General features: G+C 43.3%; 3 protein-coding genes across 8 annotated transcripts; 1 reads left to right on the forward strand and 2 right to left on the reverse strand.

Annotated features, from left to right (window-relative positions):
• Positions 1–15: 15 nt before the first annotated feature.
• On the reverse strand, positions 16–18,308 carry cyp20a1 (cytochrome P450, family 20, subfamily A, polypeptide 1). Its single transcript, XM_084667891.1, has 13 exons — positions 18,119–18,308; positions 3,445–3,494; positions 2,987–3,153; positions 2,651–2,793; positions 2,320–2,487; positions 2,122–2,200; positions 1,833–1,945; positions 1,586–1,640; positions 1,331–1,451; positions 1,033–1,144; positions 779–843; positions 576–665; positions 16–490 (listed from the first exon to the last, which is right to left on the reverse strand). Exons 1-13 carry the CDS (start codon positions 18,188–18,190, stop codon positions 343–345), a joined length of 1,383 nt encoding a protein of 460 aa, XP_084524017.1. The 5' UTR covers positions 18,191–18,308; the 3' UTR covers positions 16–342.
• On the forward strand, positions 3,974–9,945 carry LOC146260649 (uncharacterized). Its single transcript, XM_084668341.1, has 17 exons — positions 3,974–4,121; positions 5,360–5,472; positions 5,570–5,842; positions 5,989–6,117; positions 6,231–6,369; positions 6,462–6,551; positions 6,694–6,725; positions 6,805–7,092; positions 7,184–7,346; positions 7,459–7,594; positions 7,690–7,866; positions 8,048–8,143; positions 8,290–8,924; positions 9,046–9,129; positions 9,214–9,336; positions 9,427–9,618; positions 9,770–9,945. The coding sequence occupies exons 1-16, from the start codon at positions 4,094–4,096 to the stop codon at positions 9,615–9,617; spliced, it is 2,697 nt and encodes an 898-aa protein (XP_084524467.1). The 5' UTR covers positions 3,974–4,093; the 3' UTR covers position 9,618; positions 9,770–9,945.
• Positions 13,148–18,029, reverse strand: LOC146260650 (uncharacterized). Of its 6 annotated transcripts, XM_084667894.1 has the most exons (9): positions 17,789–18,019; positions 16,330–16,415; positions 16,045–16,128; positions 15,760–15,871; positions 14,256–14,345; positions 14,047–14,142; positions 13,836–13,928; positions 13,633–13,715; positions 13,148–13,261 (listed from the first exon to the last, which is right to left on the reverse strand). In XM_084667894.1, the coding sequence occupies exons 1-9, from the start codon at positions 17,814–17,816 to the stop codon at positions 13,196–13,198; spliced, it is 738 nt and encodes a 245-aa protein (XP_084524020.1). In that variant the 5' UTR covers positions 17,817–18,019; the 3' UTR covers positions 13,148–13,195. The 6 variants fall into 6 exon arrangements, 1 of the variants encoding a protein (XP_084524020.1); XR_014724745.1 differs by lacking the exon at positions 15,760–15,871 and having other exon boundaries at positions 16,330–17,457; positions 17,789–18,028; XR_014724748.1 differs by lacking the exon at positions 15,760–15,871 and having other exon boundaries at positions 16,045–16,125; positions 17,789–18,015.
• Positions 18,309–18,361: the final 53 nt, after the last annotated feature.

An 18,361-nucleotide genomic window follows, 5' to 3' on the forward strand; every position in this document is an offset into this window, starting at 1 on the left:
ACATTCCATACAATGTTTAGTTAATGGCATTATTTTTTCTTTTCAATTTGACTGCGGTGTTCAAGTGAATAGTTAGGAAAATACTATTGACAATATTCAATAACGGTTTGAAAACAGCAGTCCATCTGGAATGTTAGTGCAAGAAGTCCGATAGTGTGCAGATAAACCTATAACATTTTAACTGAGTTGATCAATGCGTTGGTTAATTTACCATATCACAAGTCATGGCCCACACATTAAACCGTGGACAAATAGTACATCGCACACTTAAGCTTATCAACCTCTGACTACATTCCTCATGTATCAGTGGATTTCATGGGTCACATTTGAGACAATGATCCTTCATCTCTTGGTCACAGTTATCCAGATATCATCTTTAGGAGTGGTGACTAGTTCGAACTTGGACTCTGCCGACTGGCCCCCGACTCTGTGTAGTTTCAGTTGGCGTAGCAAACTGCTGAGGAAGACAGTTGCTACGGTGTAGGCGACCCTGCGGGGGAGGCAGAAGGGGAGTCGTTCGACATAACTGACTTTATTATTCCTCAGCTCTCATGACTTGGCAAGACGGTCCTTACCTAAGCTCAGGACAAGCTTGATTTCCAGAAAACCCAAGTAAAGAGAAGCTTTTCGCGGTCGATTCATCGCTAAACCGGTCTGGGTCGAACCTGATTGGATTATTAAGGAAGTAGTGAGCCTTTAAAACAATTGACACACGTAGTATACACATGCCTAACAAAAATTATACATTTTACAATTATACATATTTAGACAAACACACCTGTACGGAATGCTCCAGGTGTCAGCATCTTTCAGAACCACTCCCAGAGCGTAGATCACAAGAGTCTGAAAATAACGAAGTTTTATTCAACATGTTTATATTACCAATCTAATCAAATTTATTTGTACAGCCCTTTTTTATTTTTTTTATTTTTTTTACAAGCAATGTCACAGAGGGCTTCACATACACCCGTACACCCGCAGGATATTTCTCCTGTCCAGGTGTTGGGAGGGGAAAAGTCACACAGAACTGACCTCTTTAGGAATCACATGTTCATCCACCTTCCCCTCCACTTCCTGCAGTCTAGCTGCTATGGGCGTCAGTTTGGCTGTCCTCACGGTCTCTTTCAGAACCTGCTGGCAGTACCTGCCAATTCACACAAAAAACGTCAACACGTACCATGTCATCATCCATGTCGACGGTCAGAAAACATGCTCTGATAAAGTTCCAGTGTTTGGCTCTACCAACTGCCCCGGGATTGACTCCATAATGCAGGGCACACTATAAACAAAATTATGAAATATTTTTTTTTTTTTTTATGATCAATGTTACCTGAGTTGAGGAATCTTTTCCAGGCAAATCGGCTCAGATCCCAGCACCTCATTAAACTCATTATACAACTTGTCCTGGATTTCCTCTGAGGCAGACAGGAAATGGACCGCCCAGATGCACACTGGGAAAATGCCCCGAAAACGGCATTGTGGGTGAGAGAGATGGAGACCACACATCAAAAAGCATTCACTAATTCCTGATGACCACCATGTGATCATGGAATGGACACTGGGCTATGGTAGGATCATTACTCACAGTTAGCGGTGATGACGCATCCAGCAAGACTAAACACCATGCTGTCCTCCATGATCTGGAACAATAACCACATGAGGACCACGTTAAGGTAAGTACACATATAGTTCAGTGGTAAGAGCCTGTGACTGCATATCAAGAAGTCACAGGTTTGAATCCTCCTCCCTTAGGAAGATAGCGTCTGCTAAATGAGCACATTAATGGATGTATTCAACACTGAAATCTCAGATGTCTTTTTCTTTCCGGGCACCTGTGTGTCTGTGAGGCTAGACTGGAGGAGGCTGTCCATGAACACATCCTGGCTGCTCTGGACCTTCCTCTCCCGGGCCACGGACAAAAGCACAGACTCCATTTCAGCTCGTGCTGTGAAACAATCACAATGAGCAACACGTAGAAAATATAACTGAAAACTGAAACCAATATCAACGCTCTGAGTTTATGATCCACAGAGCGGAAGAAGCCAAAGAAACAACACATTGTACTTAAAGTAAACTTCCTAAACTTCCGAAGTGTAACTCCAAACTGTGGTCCTCTCTCACCACTCTGATAGTGTTCCCTCCTGCTGGTGCTTCTCTCCAGGGAACCATCCAAGTATCCTTTACCGATCTCAGACCACACCTGGAGGACCGAACAGCCTTAGATAAAAACGACCTGAGGCCAGACATGGACAATTCTTTTGAATTACCCTCAAAATTGTTTGTGTGTGTGTGTGTGTGTGCCATAATTAAATCGCTCACTGCGTCGTGGTTCTTGCGGAAGTGGATGACCTCGGCATCATCTCTGAAGCGCTCCCCCAGAGCGAGGGGAAGGATGGCCTTCATGGCCAGCCCCAGGAGGTGACCACAGAGGGGGGTCTGCTGCCCTTCAGGGAACGACTGCCACTTCCCCACTAACTCCTCCACCAGCTGGAGGGAGAACAAACACAACCGATTAAATGACAAACAGCCGTTCGACTGACAAACAGCGATGCGGTTTACAAAACACGGCAACACTTTACATTCAGGCTACATGAACTACCGTGTAGCCTAGCTACAGTAAAGATATTGTAGCGCCGCCCGAAACACAAACCTTGAGCAATGTGGAGAAGTTGTTCTTCAACGTGTGGTTGATGGCGTTCTCATACACCTTTTTCAGTAGCACGGCCTCACTGGCCCCCCCACCTCCTGACTGGTATCCCAGCAACGACTTCAGCATGGTTTCAAAAGTGTCCGCTACAGGCAGGGGTAGCCGAGGAAGTGTGGTTGGAGTGGGGAGAAGATGAAAGACCCAGTTACTAGATCTTCAACCACAAGGATCAACGTGAAGTCGTATTCCTATCAACGTGTCTGTGTCCATAATATCCTAGACACTTAACGCATATATGATGAGTGAGAAAAAAGTTTGACATCTTTCTCCCGTACTTACTGGTCCTGTTTGGGTTAATGTGCTGCCTGAGCTGGTCCACTGCTGCCAAACTGACCACAGGACGACCTCCGAACCAGAATGAGGCCACAGGGCCAAACTGGTCATGCAGACTGTCCAGGAACTCATGTAGACTGCCTCTGTTTACAATATCTTGGAGGTTCCCATCCCTATGGGGGAAAAGTAAAATGATTTATACTAGACTAGTTCTTCGAGATTTTAGGGAGTTTTTTCCCTCCTGGTCTTCTCTGTAACTCCAAAGCCATGGAAGCAAATCTGTGACATAATATTTTGAATTTTAAACAAAAATGATTTTGATCCAAAAATTCAAGCTTCAGATTTTCAAATATAACTAGATTCAGGATGGTCAAATTCGAATGGTAAAAGGTGCTATACACATATCTTTATTTGATTTCACCAACGATATGATGGTGGTACATAGTGACAGCTTTGATGCTTACTTTTCCTCTGTTGGGCTGAGACCCGGTATTCCAGACACACGTCTTGACGACTGCGGGAAGAAAGAATGCTCTATTGATCAAGTTTACAAAGTAATGCTGCTTGTCTGGCTTATTTAACTTAATATCTCAGACCAAGTCTTGCGTTGCAGCATTCTCTTGTCAAATTTGGCAGAAGCATTTGGGACATGTCTGATTGCTTGACACGTAGCCTACTACAACCCTCAACACACTGACAGAACTGAAGTGGGGAGAAAGTATACTGGCATGCTATGGCTATTTATATTTGCTGACTATGGCTGACTATTTTATAGTAGCAAATGGCAACAAGTGTTAGTACAGCTAACATACTAGCTCTTGCCAACCATACACTCGCCAACCATACACTCGCAGACAGCGCAAGACAGAGGCCAAACTAGCTAACCAGCTGAGGTATAACGTGGTCCCGGTTCTTGGGACACCACCGGATAGAAAATCAGGAAATGACGTACTCGAATGAAGAGAGTTCGTGTAACTTCGGTTCTTTATCAGGAAATGACGTTCCCATATGAAGAGAGTTCGTGTAACTTCGGCTCTTTAAATCGATTTTCATTGGTTTGAGCGTTTCCATGGCATTCAGAAATACAACCGCGCAAATCGAAATATTTCTGAAATGCAGGAGCCGGCATCAAACAAAACAGGTACTTTAAGTAGCAACTTTTGTCAAAATATGTGTATTTTATTACTAGAATTTGGTCGCTTTTGAAGTCAGAAGTTGTTTGCAAAGTAATTTGTTTGCGAGTTTTTAATTAATGACTGATAAGGCCGTCAGAGTTCTCCTTGATGCTAGCTAACGTTGTTAGTTATTGGGTTGATGCTAACGTTGTTAGTCACTTTTTTGCATTCAGATACATGTAGGAACATCTATCTGTATTACATGCTTAGACATATCCAATGTTTATCAGTGTTTATTATGACCAGACCATCCTCAAATCTCAAAGCAGAACAGCTATTTATCAGCCTGCCTTTCCCTGAGTGTGCTTTCTGCCTACCAACCAGTACCCAGTAGGGGTACTAGTAACCCCTACCTCCTGCTCTGCATCCAGCGCTGGGCCCAGCCTCCTGCTCTACATCCAGCGCTGGTCCCAGCCTCCTATCCCTACCCCCTGCTCTGTATCCAGCACTGGTCCAGCCTCCTAGCCCTACCCCCTGCTCTGCATCCAGCGCTGGGCCCAGCCTCCTGCTCTGTATCCAGCACTGGTCCAGCCTCCTAGCCCTACCCCCTGCTCTGCATCCAGCGCTGGGCCCAGCCTCCTGCTCTACATCCAGCGCTGGTCCCAGCCTCCTGCTCTGTATCCAGCACTGGTCCAGCCTCCTAGCCCTACCCCCTGCTTTGCATCATGCGGTGGTTCCAACCCCCTTGCTCTGTATCCAGCGCTGGTCCCAGCCTCGTAGCCCTACCCCCTGCTCTGTATCCAGCGCTGGTCCCAGCCTTCTACCCCTACCCCCTGCTCTGTATCCAGCACTGGTCCCACCCTCCTGCCCCTACCCCCTGCTCTGTATCCAGCACTGGTCCCACCCTCCTGCCCCTACCCCCTGCTCTGTATCCAGCACTGGTCCCACCCTCCTGCTCTGCATCCAGTGCTGGTCCCAGCTTCCTACCCCCTGCTTTGCATCATGCGGTGGTCCCAACCCCCTTGCTCTGTATCCAGCGCTGGGCCCAGCTTCTTACTCTGCATCCAGCACTGGTCCCACCCTCCTGCTCTTCATCCAGCGCTGGTCCCAGCCTCCTACCCCTACCCCTAGGCCTTAGTGGCCTCTGGCCACTAACCCCTGCACTGCACCCAGCCACTAACCTCATTATATGTTGTTATTATTATCGTGAAATGTTTGTGTATGTTTGTGTAAGTAACTGATTATTGTTTGTTTTGTATTTAAGGACCATCTAAAAAAAGACGGGCCTTCGAGGCCCTAAGTCAGGATCTCCCTGGGCAAGTTTCCAACGTCAAGTATGATGTTAAACGTATCCCTGGACTACTGAGACGTAAATCTGTAAATACCAATCTTTTGTTAGTTTAGTAATGTTTTACAGTTTTACTTCAGAAAGAAGGATCGCTTATCCACGTTGTCCTATTTGTGTTGCTTTAAGGACCACAAGAAGAAATCCGTGAATACCGGTGTTGGTGTTGATGCGGGCGTTGGTGTTGATGCGGGCGTTGATGCTGGTGCTAGTATTGGTGCTGGTATAGATGCTGGTGCTGGTGTTGATGCTGGTGTTGGTGCTGGTATAGATGCTGGTGCTGGTGTTGGTGTCGATGCTGGTATATATGCTGGTGTTGGTGCTGATTCTGGTGCTGGTATAGATGCTGGTGCTGGTGCTGGTGCTGGTGTTGATGCCAATTCCACCATTCATGAGAACAGGGTAAGACAGTTATTTGTGAAAATATTGACAATTTCATAGGATTCAATGTTTACCTTTTGGCCAGTGGATAATTGTGAATTAAAGATTCGGTATCTCTGTTTACCTACCTGTAGAGGATTGAAGCATATCTATGTATTCCATCCCAGGTACCACTGTCTAGCGATCTAGACAAATACATCTGCCTTCTGTTGGAAACAGAAAACGTTATGTTGGTAGATGAGGAGGGTAAAGTGTTCATCATCAACACATTCAACCATTCCACCAAGCGTCTTAATGTGAGTCATTTTTTTTGCCCACTTTATACTTTATAATCTATTTGACGGCAAGTGTCTTTGAATGTCTGTGATGAAGCATGTGATTATATTCTTATCTTTTCTTGAATTGGCAGAATGATGATTTTGCCATAATCACTAGAAGAGCCATGCAGTTTCCAGAGGGCTGCAGGTGGATATATATGTGTTCATGCAATGACCACCATGCCAGGCACATCTTGGCACTGTCTACACACGTGGACACATCCTTTGATGGTATTACGTTTATATTGTACTTAATATGTTAATGAATGTCCAGTATGTAAACTCCCCTTTTACAAATATATCTGTTATCTCGACCATGACAGAGTTGGCCTGGGTGGACTGTCTCCACATCAAGGCATTTAATGGGGTTTTGCCCAGTATTGAGGATGTCCCGGATAGTCCCAGTGAAATGGGTAATTATTCACTTCTCTACTCCATGCCTCTAAAATATAGCCAAAGCATCACAACATTTTGTTTAAACAGCTGCGTTATTTGGACCAATGTTGTTACGGAGGCAACAGTGGTTGTTTACTGTACTATTTATTTTCTTCTCAGAGCACAGTTATGCTACTAATGGAACAACAGAGGTAATGGTGACAGTAATTGGTAATAGTCGTGCCATACAGTAGGTAACTTCATGTCACCAATTGTTCTTTCTCACTGTAGAACAGCAATGTCAAACGTATTCCGTTTGCCGGCAGTTACTTTGTTGTTGAAAAAGATGGATATGCAATCATCAAAGTGAGTGCTGGCGCAATGAGGTGTCAGACGTGCCGTTTGCACCAGAGGAACTGCTGCCACGTGCAAATCCTGCAGGACATCCTCAACGATGAAGCACACCTTTTATCGTTAGGGATTAAGGAGGCAATGAAAGAGGGGTCTCTATACCCTGACACTGTGAAAGAGGCTGTTTCCACAGAACCAGTCCTCTTTCACATTCCTTTACCAGATAGGGTATGTGTTTGTTGACCATGTAGTTTTGTAAAAGGTCTAGGTATTTTTCCCCTCTGTATATGATCCGATTCTGACTCAATTTCTGTTCCAGGTTCGTTATGGGACTGCTGTTCCTAATCTTCACAAAGAGAAGGATGGAGTGTTCCTCCTGTATCCCACCCCCAAGGAACAATGTGACTGTGGCAGGCCATTATCATTGACCCCTCAGAAAGATACACATTTGTACACCAGATGCCATGTGTACAAAGTGAAAGGTATTCACTGAGAATTTTCTAGAACTATTAAGATTTTCCAAAGGTTTATTTCTGACATGATGATTGGTTTTGTACATGGAATGCAATTACAATGTGTTTGTTTTTTCCAAAGGCCACCAACTCACATGCACAATGTGTCCCAAAACTCATAACTATGATGGTGGATGTGATTTCATTCTAAACATGGGCACATACATGGTGCACCATGAAGTCCTCAGGGACTATGTTTATCATTTCCTAAATTCAAGGCAAGTTAACTAAATATGATATGTAATTATGTGTAGAAACACAGATTATTATCAAACCTTTGGTGCTCAACATGTTTGTTCTTTATCTGTTACAGCACAACAATGTACAACTTCTTAGAAGTGTACAACACTCATCTGCGAGATGCAGGGACACAGGACTCTCTCCAGATGTCCTACCGCAAGTTGAGGGATGCAGTCATAGCCTTTTTGCAGCTTCTGTCTGCAGACTTTAGCTGGGGATTCAAATGTCCCATCTGCCAAGATAACTTCAAGTTAGTTCTGTAACAAAGTTGCAAATGGTCTGGATATACAGCCATGAAAATAATTAAGAGACCACTTAACATTGATTGTGGACTTTGGAGTGGTCTTTAAATTTTTTCCATGGCTGAATATCACAACAATGTTTGGAGCTTGTAATTAAGTATGTGATGTATGTGTACATTGTCTCAATAGTGAGGTTGTTATGGATGGCACCTCTTTGGGGTATCAGCAGCGGTATGGCCTCAAAGAAAGGCTTGTTCCTGGCCAAACTGTAATGAACAGTGGAAGATAAGTCTGTGATTTTCTTGTTTTAATCATTGTGTGTCTCAGTGTGTGTGCACGCCAATGTTACCTCTATAATTTTTACATTTAAATGATTAAGGCCTTATGTTATTATGACCTTTCTAAATTTGTTTCTCCTTCATTCAATTTACCAGTCACAGAACGCGAACTTTGATTCCTGAGCCAGACCTCCGTAAGCTGCTGCAGCGCTACAGTGCAGACGGGCTCCTCCCTGGAGAACACAGGGAAATGATGTCACAGAGTGCCAAAAGCGCCCCATTCCTCCTGCCCCTTTTGCAGAAGTTGGCCCTGACTTCACCCACACACGCAAGTGAGCCCTACCGCCCTCTCTTAACACAAGTCAGCAAGAACTCCCCTGCCTGTGCTCTGCTACATCCCAGTAGAGAACTCGGGGAGTTGATGTCAGAGATGGAGGGATTGAAGTACAGCCAGATCGAGCGGCAACCAGCACTTTTAGGGAAACTTGCCAAGGAATGCCCTTTGTTTTTTAGCTTGGTTGGGATGGAAGGGACTTTTCCTCAGGAGGTGGTACCCATCTTTCAGTGCCTCTATAAAAAGGCACTGGAAACAGTGTCCACACCTCCGGTCTCGACACCCCTAACTTCCCCAGAGGATCCTGGGCATTACTTCCCAAATCTGCCTCCTGTGAGAGACAGAGGCTTGTACACTACAGACAAGTGTAAAAAAGAGGCCAGTGACTGTAGGAAGACAGCAGGCAGACACCCTAACCTGATCCCTGGCATATTCACCCTGTTCTGCACACATGGTGAGGTTACTTTACTTGAACATTGACATTACACTATTGAAATTAATGAATACTGCTGGTAAGGTTATTGAGGTTTTGTTTTACTGTTTTGTTACACAATGGAATGTTTTTTGTACTTCAGGTGTTTGTCTTGGGTTTTCAATAATGGAGCAAGTGGAGTCGGTGAACGTGCCGTTTACCATACTCCGGACACGTTTTCGACAATGTAAGTTCAGGTTTTGCTTAGCATTGGTGTGACTAATTATCTGTGAATTTGTTGTCCGTAATCATCTGTGTGCACCCCATTTAGGCCCCAAGACAGTCATATATGACAACGCCTGTCAGCTGCAAACCTACTGCTTGCGGAGGGACCCAGGTTTTTTTAGAGAGACTTGGTTTCTTGTGGATCGTTTGCACTGGCGCAACCACTCAGGTGATTTGCAGTGCTTTTTATTCCGGGTACTTGCCTTTTTATATTGCAAATGCGAGTCAATGAAACTGTTGTGTTTTTTAATTATTTAAGGGTGTAACATTGGATACAATCTGGACAGCTATCCTCAGTTCCAGAAAATAAATTCTCAGGTGGCAGAGCAGAATAACTCGCTCTTGAAGAAGATGAAAGGACAACTGTCCTACATGAACAGGGAGAACTTCATCAGGCATCTGATGCTCTTCCTGTGGCACAGATCATGCAAAGTCATTACGAAACTTTGAGGTAAACATGTATTATGCAACGTGTGTGTGGAGATGAAGACTGCAAGCATGCGCCCATTCAGACTACAATTCAATGATATATAGTTTTATACTTTTATCTTTTTATTAATTTGTTATCTACTTTTATTATCTATCCCTTCTTCACTTTAAAGGTATGTAATGACTTGGAGCAATACACCCAAGACCATCAACCAAAAGATATCGGCAGCCAACTCAACCACAATATGTCAAAAGTCATTTTTCCATCTGTATTGTTTATTTTCCCATTTTAAGTGTTTGTTTAATCAACTTGTTTCATTGGCCCTGTTACATAAACAAATTAAACAAATGTATCTGTGTTTCCTATAAACCCCCCTATCAATCTGGAAGGATATATCATTTTAAAATCCTTTCCCATATTATAAGCCAATAATCTTTATGGCGTTCAAATACAGATAGCCTATGCATAAGTACACCTTGCACACATATGTATAGGCTTAGAAATAGGTGAGACATGGATGCATTTCATTAAAGACAATCACGTAGGCCTATTAGATTTGAGCGTTTATTGATACCATGACATGGAAATGGTTTGACTTTGGCAGAATGCATGATCTAAGGCAGTGGTTTTCAACAGGGGGGCGCGGAGAGATCATTACGGCGGCGCCATTGGTTTACTTTACAAGAAAAGAATACAATAATATTTTATGTAGGCTACTCGGTGTTCTTCATGAAAATACATTTAAGTTGCCATGGAGGAGCAGTTAGTCAAATTAAAGAGTGACACCAGATTGCGACACCTCTTTAGCTCTTGCTCTGCCTTCGTTTTGGTTGAGTGTGATTACTGAATATCCTCAGTTGACTGATGCCGCCTTGACACATGATGTGGAAGACTTGGGGGGGCTTTAGTTCCAAAACGTTGAGAACCCCTGATCTAAGGGAATGACTCCTCGATGCTACCATGCATACACGACATATGAGGCAGGGAGCAATATCCCCCTGATGGATATAACATACAAACAGCAAGGGGGAGAAGGGGATGGTGCAGGGCGGCAGCAGCACTGATCATACAACAATCGGGGTGAGTGTGCGTATCTGCGCGTCCTTTTAAGGCCGTCTTATCGGTTGTGGCACAGGTGTAATGATGAGCGGGTGACGCACGCTACCCGATTGCCACAGAAAGGTTCGCTGCAGTGACAGTGGTATCGAACTTTATGTCAATGTGTTTTTGTGGATTGACTAGTAATTACATCCATAATCCGAGATTACAGCACTCATAGCCTATATTCAAATGATTGAATGAATCTATTTTGTGTCATCATGTTATCATCACAGATATGAATTGTTATATCGTATTGTAATATTCTACTGACACTGACAGATTTCCTCCTGCAAATGTGTCTAATACCCACACTCAAGCATGCCATTTTGGCCAAAAATTAGGGTTAGGGTTAAGAGTTCCTTTCAAGGTGCAGATTCATGTCTTTGTACAGTAAAAAACAGGGGTTAGTTAAACTCTCTCTTTCAATATCAAACCCCTAGCCCGAATTGGGACTCAATAGCGCCACCTAGAAGTGGTATTGTTTTTAACTGAAAACCTGCTTTGTAGTCACATATAAGCTCTTATCTTTTTGAAATTCAGATAGAAGATCCATTATCACACCCTTAATGCATTTGGTTGGAAACACATGATAAATATTAACAGAAATTGAGTTTTTAAAGATAATATAATACAATGTACGTAGAAGTTGCATTGGTGAGTGTTGACTAGAAGTGTGACATTTATTGGTGTCTAATTAACCTAAACATTCCTTTACAAGTCCGATTTGATGAGGATATGGAAAAATATAGCTTTAAAAAAAAGAACTACAAGTCCCATCATGCCCGCAATACAATTGCATTGTGAATACCCCGTATTTGTAGTCCAATTAAGGTCCGGTAACTCACTTTGGGTAGTTCTCAATTGCAATGGTGTTTTGATCGAGATTAAAGGTTGTATTTTTATTGGCTCTGCTGCAAATGTAATTTAGGGTTTATTTGGGTTAATTTTATGTGTACAGATTAACAATTTGGATCTGATGTGTCTGTGATGTAGCTACCTATGAGGATGTTTAGCATTTTATTTTGTCTGATGTCTCATATTGTCTCATATGTTATACTGTATGTACTTGTTCTCGAATGAGATCGCGTATACAAGCGGCCGAAATGAGTTTTCTCCGCAGGGTGTCCGGGCTTTCCCATAGAGATAGGGTGAGAAGCTCAATCATCTGGGAAGAGAGTAGAACCGCTTCTCCTCCGCGTCGAGAGGAACCAGTTGAGGTGGCTCGGGCATCTGATGAGGATGCCTACTGGACGCCTTCCTGGTGAGGTGTTCTGGGCATGTCCAACTGGGAAGAGGCCCCGGGGAAGACCCAGGACACGCTGGAGGGACTATGTCCCTGGCTGGCCTGGGAACGCCTCGGGACAAGCGGCAAATGACGGACGGACTTGTTCTTGTATCTATTATTTAAATTTGACATGCCTTGCCATGTATTAGTTTGTAGAGTATCATTAATGCAGGAATTCTTCTAAATAAAGTTCATAAAAATAAAGACATTTGTCTACATTACACTGATAACACTGTGGGCCTCATTCGCAGACGTAGCGTTATTAGCGCCATGGCCAACCCGCAGATTGTGCACGCTGTGAAACTTTAGTTTACGTCGTATTTACGAAACTTGCAGGTCATCAGGTAATCAACGCCTTTCTCCACCCACTTTACCGTACATTGCGAGCATTTAAAAGCGCAATTGAATGGGCGTCCTTCTCTCTTTCTATCATGGATCAGCCACCAAAGTCAAAACAGCATGACTGTTTGACATGATCCTGATGCCAATATTTGTAATGTAGCGAGGAGTTTAACAACTGCTGGAATGGAATGTGAACACTGAGTCGGAGATTCGATGTATTCTTCCAGTATCTGTGCTATTGTGTGGCTGCTTAATCTGTAACGTGTAATGATTTCGTGTTCACTCAACTCAAAAAGTGTGATCCTTGTGGCAAAAATCATTTGGCCTATATATGTCTTCGTCTTGCTCGGGTTACGGCTGCCATTTCACCAGGAGGCATTTGCGCATCCTGGTTTACGCTTGCTTTTAAAAGGCGGATAATTTTCAACGCAAAATAGAAGCGCACTTTCACAGGCGGTTTTTGTACATACCGCCGAATACACAATTAGGCGCACTTTGCGCATCCCCTCCCATATCTTTATGGGAAACTCCCACTTTTCCCTGACCCTATATGCATGACACGGACAAGCGCAATTTGCCATTTTCAGTTCCCGCGACAGGCAGTCTGCGTTTTTACCTCATTGCTGCATGTTTGTACATACCTCGCCTTGCTTTTATACGCAAATTGCGAAACAAATACGCCTGAAGTGGGCGCAAAAGCGTTAGGCCCTGTGTATCGTAACGAATGGAATGACCCTGTCCAATCCAATTACTAGATTGGAACTAAGTGTCAATAACTGTTGTATTAACTAGGCTACTCAAAAACCAAAGACTAAGTATGAGTCAAGTTCATTTTATACAATATTTATTCACATTTATTTACATGTTAATTTACAGTGGCTGCACTCCCTCAGAGCTATTTGGATAGCTGGCAACCTCCATTTCTACATTGTCAACCTGAAAAAACCCACACAAATAGTGTAAAAACACTGCAGGGGCTTGCAACCCTGCTTCATAATGTTAAAGCCTGTACACCGATGTATCTATAGGAATGCTAGAACCTAAATTACAGTTAACCTTTAACTTCAGGTTTGTACAATGAGCTGTGTGTGTGTGATATAATATGTGGTTCAAGACTCAAAGTGGGGGTAAGATAAAAAAAGTACTTTTCTGAGGGCAGGTATGATGCGTTAGTGTTTGGGCGCAGGTGGAGTGAATTTAGGGTACAAAGGTGTATTTTTTCACGAGAGATGAGTGTCTTAACTCTCAATGGCTTACTGATGAAATTGAGCATAGATACACAAATATTTTGGTAATTGAATACTAACATCTGGAGTCAAGCCGTACAAATTGTTGTATGTGGAGATGATTTTTCGTAGTATGGATGCTGTAAACATGCCCCTGTTTTCCCCTAGAAATGTGGGGGGAAAAAGTAGTAAGTCATGAGTGATATGGGGAGTACATGATGCTGGACATTGGATTTGTAGTTAGCTTGAAGCAGCAAAACCTCAGTTGTGATCTACACACACACCACTGTTTGGAGAGGAAAAGGGCAAGTCCTCTGGCCACCACGGTGGCGGGCAACCGGCCATGTAAGGACCTCCATGGATATTGTTTTCTTTGGCTAACAAAAAGTCAAATGAATTTGAATTATTTATATCATCACACACAACAGTTAAGTTTAATCAGGTATCGGGTACATACACAAATTTAAAATTTAAATAATAATAGTAGGAAATCACCATGTTGTCTGACAAGCTGCCCCACAAGGCAGCGCAAGAAACTTATTTCAATATCTGGGTTAATATAAACCCTTTCCTTGTTGATGGAACGTCCACCTGAGATACAAAATACAACAAATACCTCACATTATTAAAACAGATGACCTGTTGCATTCTAGTAGGCCCATTGTCTGTTTATCTATTCTTTGGTCTCATAAATTAATAATTACCAGCCACACGTATCCTTTTCGAATTCCTGAACACCATAACCAGTTCACTCTTCCTTTCACAGGTCCAAAATGATTTCAGGCACTCAGCACCTAATGAAATAATTTGGGATTATTTAGCAGGTTTTGCATATATTCAAACATACCTTATATCACCTTTTATGAAACCTTCTACATATTGTTAGTACAATAAGCATATACAACATGTGCAAAAGTAAAAATGCATTATAATGCAGCTGTGTCAGGATACAAAAAAAAACCATGAGGTTACACTCTGACATATACAGTGAGGGAAAAAATGATTTGATCCCCTGCTGATTTTGTACGTTTTGCCACAATGCTAACCATTTTTTAACAATTTTGACATTCGTTTTTCTTGATGTTTTTGTTATTCTGTCTATCGCTGTTCAAATACATGTAAAATATACCATAACAATTTTTGACTAATTACAGACTCATTTCTTTGTCAGTGGGCAAATGTACAAAATCAGCAGGGGATCAAATCTCTCACTGTATTATTGATCATATGATAAATTATTAGAACATTTTTTAATACCTAAACTATAGTAACAAAACTGTAAAGCGATCAAATTACGGCCAAATAAATGTAATGCCCTTTGTGTTGATAAGTGAAGCTGAAAACACTGAAACTGCTTATATTCTCCAGCATCACAGGTATTTAACACCCAGTCAATGAATTGCTTATGCTCAGAACAACACTTCAATAAACTCCTCAAAAAAAGTTCTGAAACGTTATTTCGGTCGATTATTCCTACCCTTCAATTAAAACCAATTGGTATTGTATTTCATATCGTTGGAACGCTGTACGTGCCAGAGTGACCAACGCAAACATGTTGGCTGACTTGCGACAAATCCTGCTGGAGGGATGGGATGCCATCCCACAGTAGTGTGTGACCATGCTGGTGACCAGCATGAGGAGGAGGTGCCAAGCTGTTGTGGCTGCATATGGATCTTCCACACGCTACTGAGGTCCCTGGCAGTGTCAAATGAATAAAGTGTAATAAAATTGCCAATATGTGTTGTTTTTTTCCTTTATTATTCCTGTGGGAGAGTGCAATCATCCAATCCACCAAGCAACTCAAAATGAGAGTGAATACCAACAGAAGAATATTGCAGGGGATTTTGGCAAAGAAAATTGGTCCGCTACCCACACGGTTAGCTGTGTTGCTCATTCCACAAATGCACGATCCTTACAAGTTGTAACTAATTGGTAAGGTGACTAATCAGGCTTTCTAACAATTTAAAATACAATACCAATTGGTATTATTGAAGGGGAGGAATAATCGACCAAAATGGTTTTTGAGGAGTTTATATGGAACATTGCAGTATGAACATCTGCAAAAGAACAATAACATTTCACATGAAGGCAATTACTGTTTAGTAACAAGGGCATGTACTTTCGTACAGTAACATAATATTGGAGTAAAACAGTAGTAAGGCCATGTTCCCTTTCATGTAAATTGTTTCTTATTTTCTACCAAAATACCTGAATGCCTCCATATGGGTTCAATTCCCTTAGAGGGGAAATTAACCCAAGTGGCATTCACCAGAGGTGAATGCCCGAAACGCTCCTCACTCTCCCTACACCATGCATTTATCTGTTCAGAAAATCATTAGATAATTTGTATCGCTTTAAGAGGCTCATTCTACCTTTTCTATATGGACGAATATCATTTTTATGGTTCACCTCATGCATACAAGTGTTAGTGTCCATGAATAAGTGAGATACTGATACACTGCATAGACAAACACAAAAGATACATAGTATTACCTTCTTTTCAATGGACAGCCAACGTGTGAGATGGAACCTGCGTTCCTTCTGCCTCTCGTTTCTAGGACGAAACTTTGGCTGCTTCTTGGGGACAGAGAAGGATTTGTGCAGCATTAGAGATATTATGACATACTTAATGGGTACATGGTGAGGGGATACATCGATATTAAGCTGCTTATGCTTTATAGGCCAGAAGCATACTTACGTAATAAAGATACAAAATAATATAACTTATAAATACTAACATCAGTTAAATTTAATTTGTACAATCATCATTTAGTATACCTGCTGCCCTGACGCAAGAACATCCTCCTGACACTCTTCTGGACTCAGATCACCCTCCTGGGTTGCCTGATCCTCAAGATCCTGGACTGAGAGGGAAATATGAAAGTTTCAAGAGTAACTAAGCACAATATTTCAATCAGGCATCAACATTTATTGAAACCAGCATGACATTCAACATAAAATGCTTAAAAGCGGGAGGGGAAGGTAGGGATCAGTGCTGGATGCAGAGCAGGAGGTAGGGGTAGGAGGCTGGGACCAGCGCTGGATCTAGAGCAGGAGGGTGGGACCAGCACTGGATGCAGAGCAGGACGCTGGGACCAGCGCTGTTAGGGGTAGGAGGCTGGGCCCAATGCTGGATACAGAGCAAGGGGGTTGGGACCACCGCATGATGCAAAGCAGGGGGTAGGAAGCTGGACCAGCACAGGATGCAGAGCAGGAGGGTGGGACCAGTGCTGGATACAGAGCAGGGGGTAGGGCTATGAGGCTGGGACCAGCGCTGGATACAGAGCAAGGGGGTTGGGACCACCGCATGATGCAAAGCAGGGGGTAGGAAGCTGGACCAGCACAGGATGCAGAGCAGGAGGGTGGGACCAGTGCTGGATACAGAGCAGGGGGTAGGGCTATGAGGCTGGGACCAGCGCTGGATACAGAGCAAGGGGGTTGGGACCACCGCATGATGCAAAGCAGGGGGTAGGAAGCTGGACCAGCACAGGATGCAGAGCAGGAGGGTGGGACCAGTGCTGGATACAGAGCAGGGGGTAGGGCTACGAGGCTGGGACCAGCGCTGGATACAGAGCAAGGGGGTTGGGACCACCGCATGATGCAAAGCAGGGGGTAGGAAGCTGGGACCAGCACTGGATGTAGAGCAGGAGGCTGGGCCCAGCGCTGGATGCAGAGCAGGGGGTAGGGCTAGGAGGCTGGACCAGTGCTGGATACAGAGCAGGGGGTAGGGATAGGAGGCTGGGACCAGCGCTGGATACAGAGCAGGAGGCTGGGACCAGCGCTGGATGTAGAGCAGGAGGCTGGGCCCAGCGCTGGATGCAGAGCAGGAGGTAGGGGTTACTAGTACCCCTACTGGGTACTGGTTGGTAGGCAGAAAGCACACTCAGGGTACCAGGGGTTGTGGACCTGAAAGGCAGGCTGATAAATAGCTGTTCTGCTTTGAGATTTGAGGATGGTCTGGTCATAATAAACACTGATAAACATTGGATATGTCTAAGCATGTAATACAGATAGATGTTCCTACATGTATCTGAATGCAAAAAAGTGACTAACAACGTTAGCATCAACCCAATAACTAACAACGTTAGCTAGCATCAAGGAGAACTCTGACGGCCTTATCAGTCATTAATTAAAAACTCGCAAACAAATTACTTTGCAAACAACTTCTGACTTCAAAAGCGACCAAATTCTAGTAATAAAATACACATATTTTGACAAAAGTTGCTACTTAAAGTACCTGTTTTGTTTGATGCCGGCTCCTGCATTTCAGAAATATTTCGATTTGCGCGGTTGTATTTCTGAATGCCATGGAAACGCTCAAACCAATGAAAATCGATTTAAAGAGCCGAAGTTACACGAACTCTCTTCATATGGGAACGTCATTTCCTGATAAAGAACCGAAGTTACACGAACTCTCTTCATTCGAGTACGTCATTTCCTGATTTTCTATCCGGTGGTGTCCCAAGAACCGGGACCACGTTATACCTCAACCAGCTAGCATGCTGTTGTCTGAAACTGTGCATCTGTGATTGTTTACATAAGTTAATACGCTACTTAAAATACTTACCGGATATAGATACAAAACCGCCCCAACTAAAATTATAACAAAGGTAACGGCAAAAATGGCAAAGTCCAGCATGATTGTTTATATGAACAACAAAACTTTTCCCAACTATTACATTGAGAATGTATTTCTTGCAGCGGCTACCACGTACACACGGGTTCCATCACGTCGTCTTTGTTTGACTAGTTGGGACTGAAAAGGCAGTATTAATAAATAGTGAACACGGATGAGCTCGAACCGGGATTA

The sequence above is a fragment of the Hypomesus nipponensis genome, chromosome 12 (assembly GCF_054491055.1).
Source record: "Hypomesus nipponensis isolate SF chromosome 12, ASM5449105v1, whole genome shotgun sequence".
Lineage (NCBI taxonomy): Eukaryota > Metazoa > Chordata > Actinopteri > Osmeriformes > Osmeridae > Hypomesus > Hypomesus nipponensis.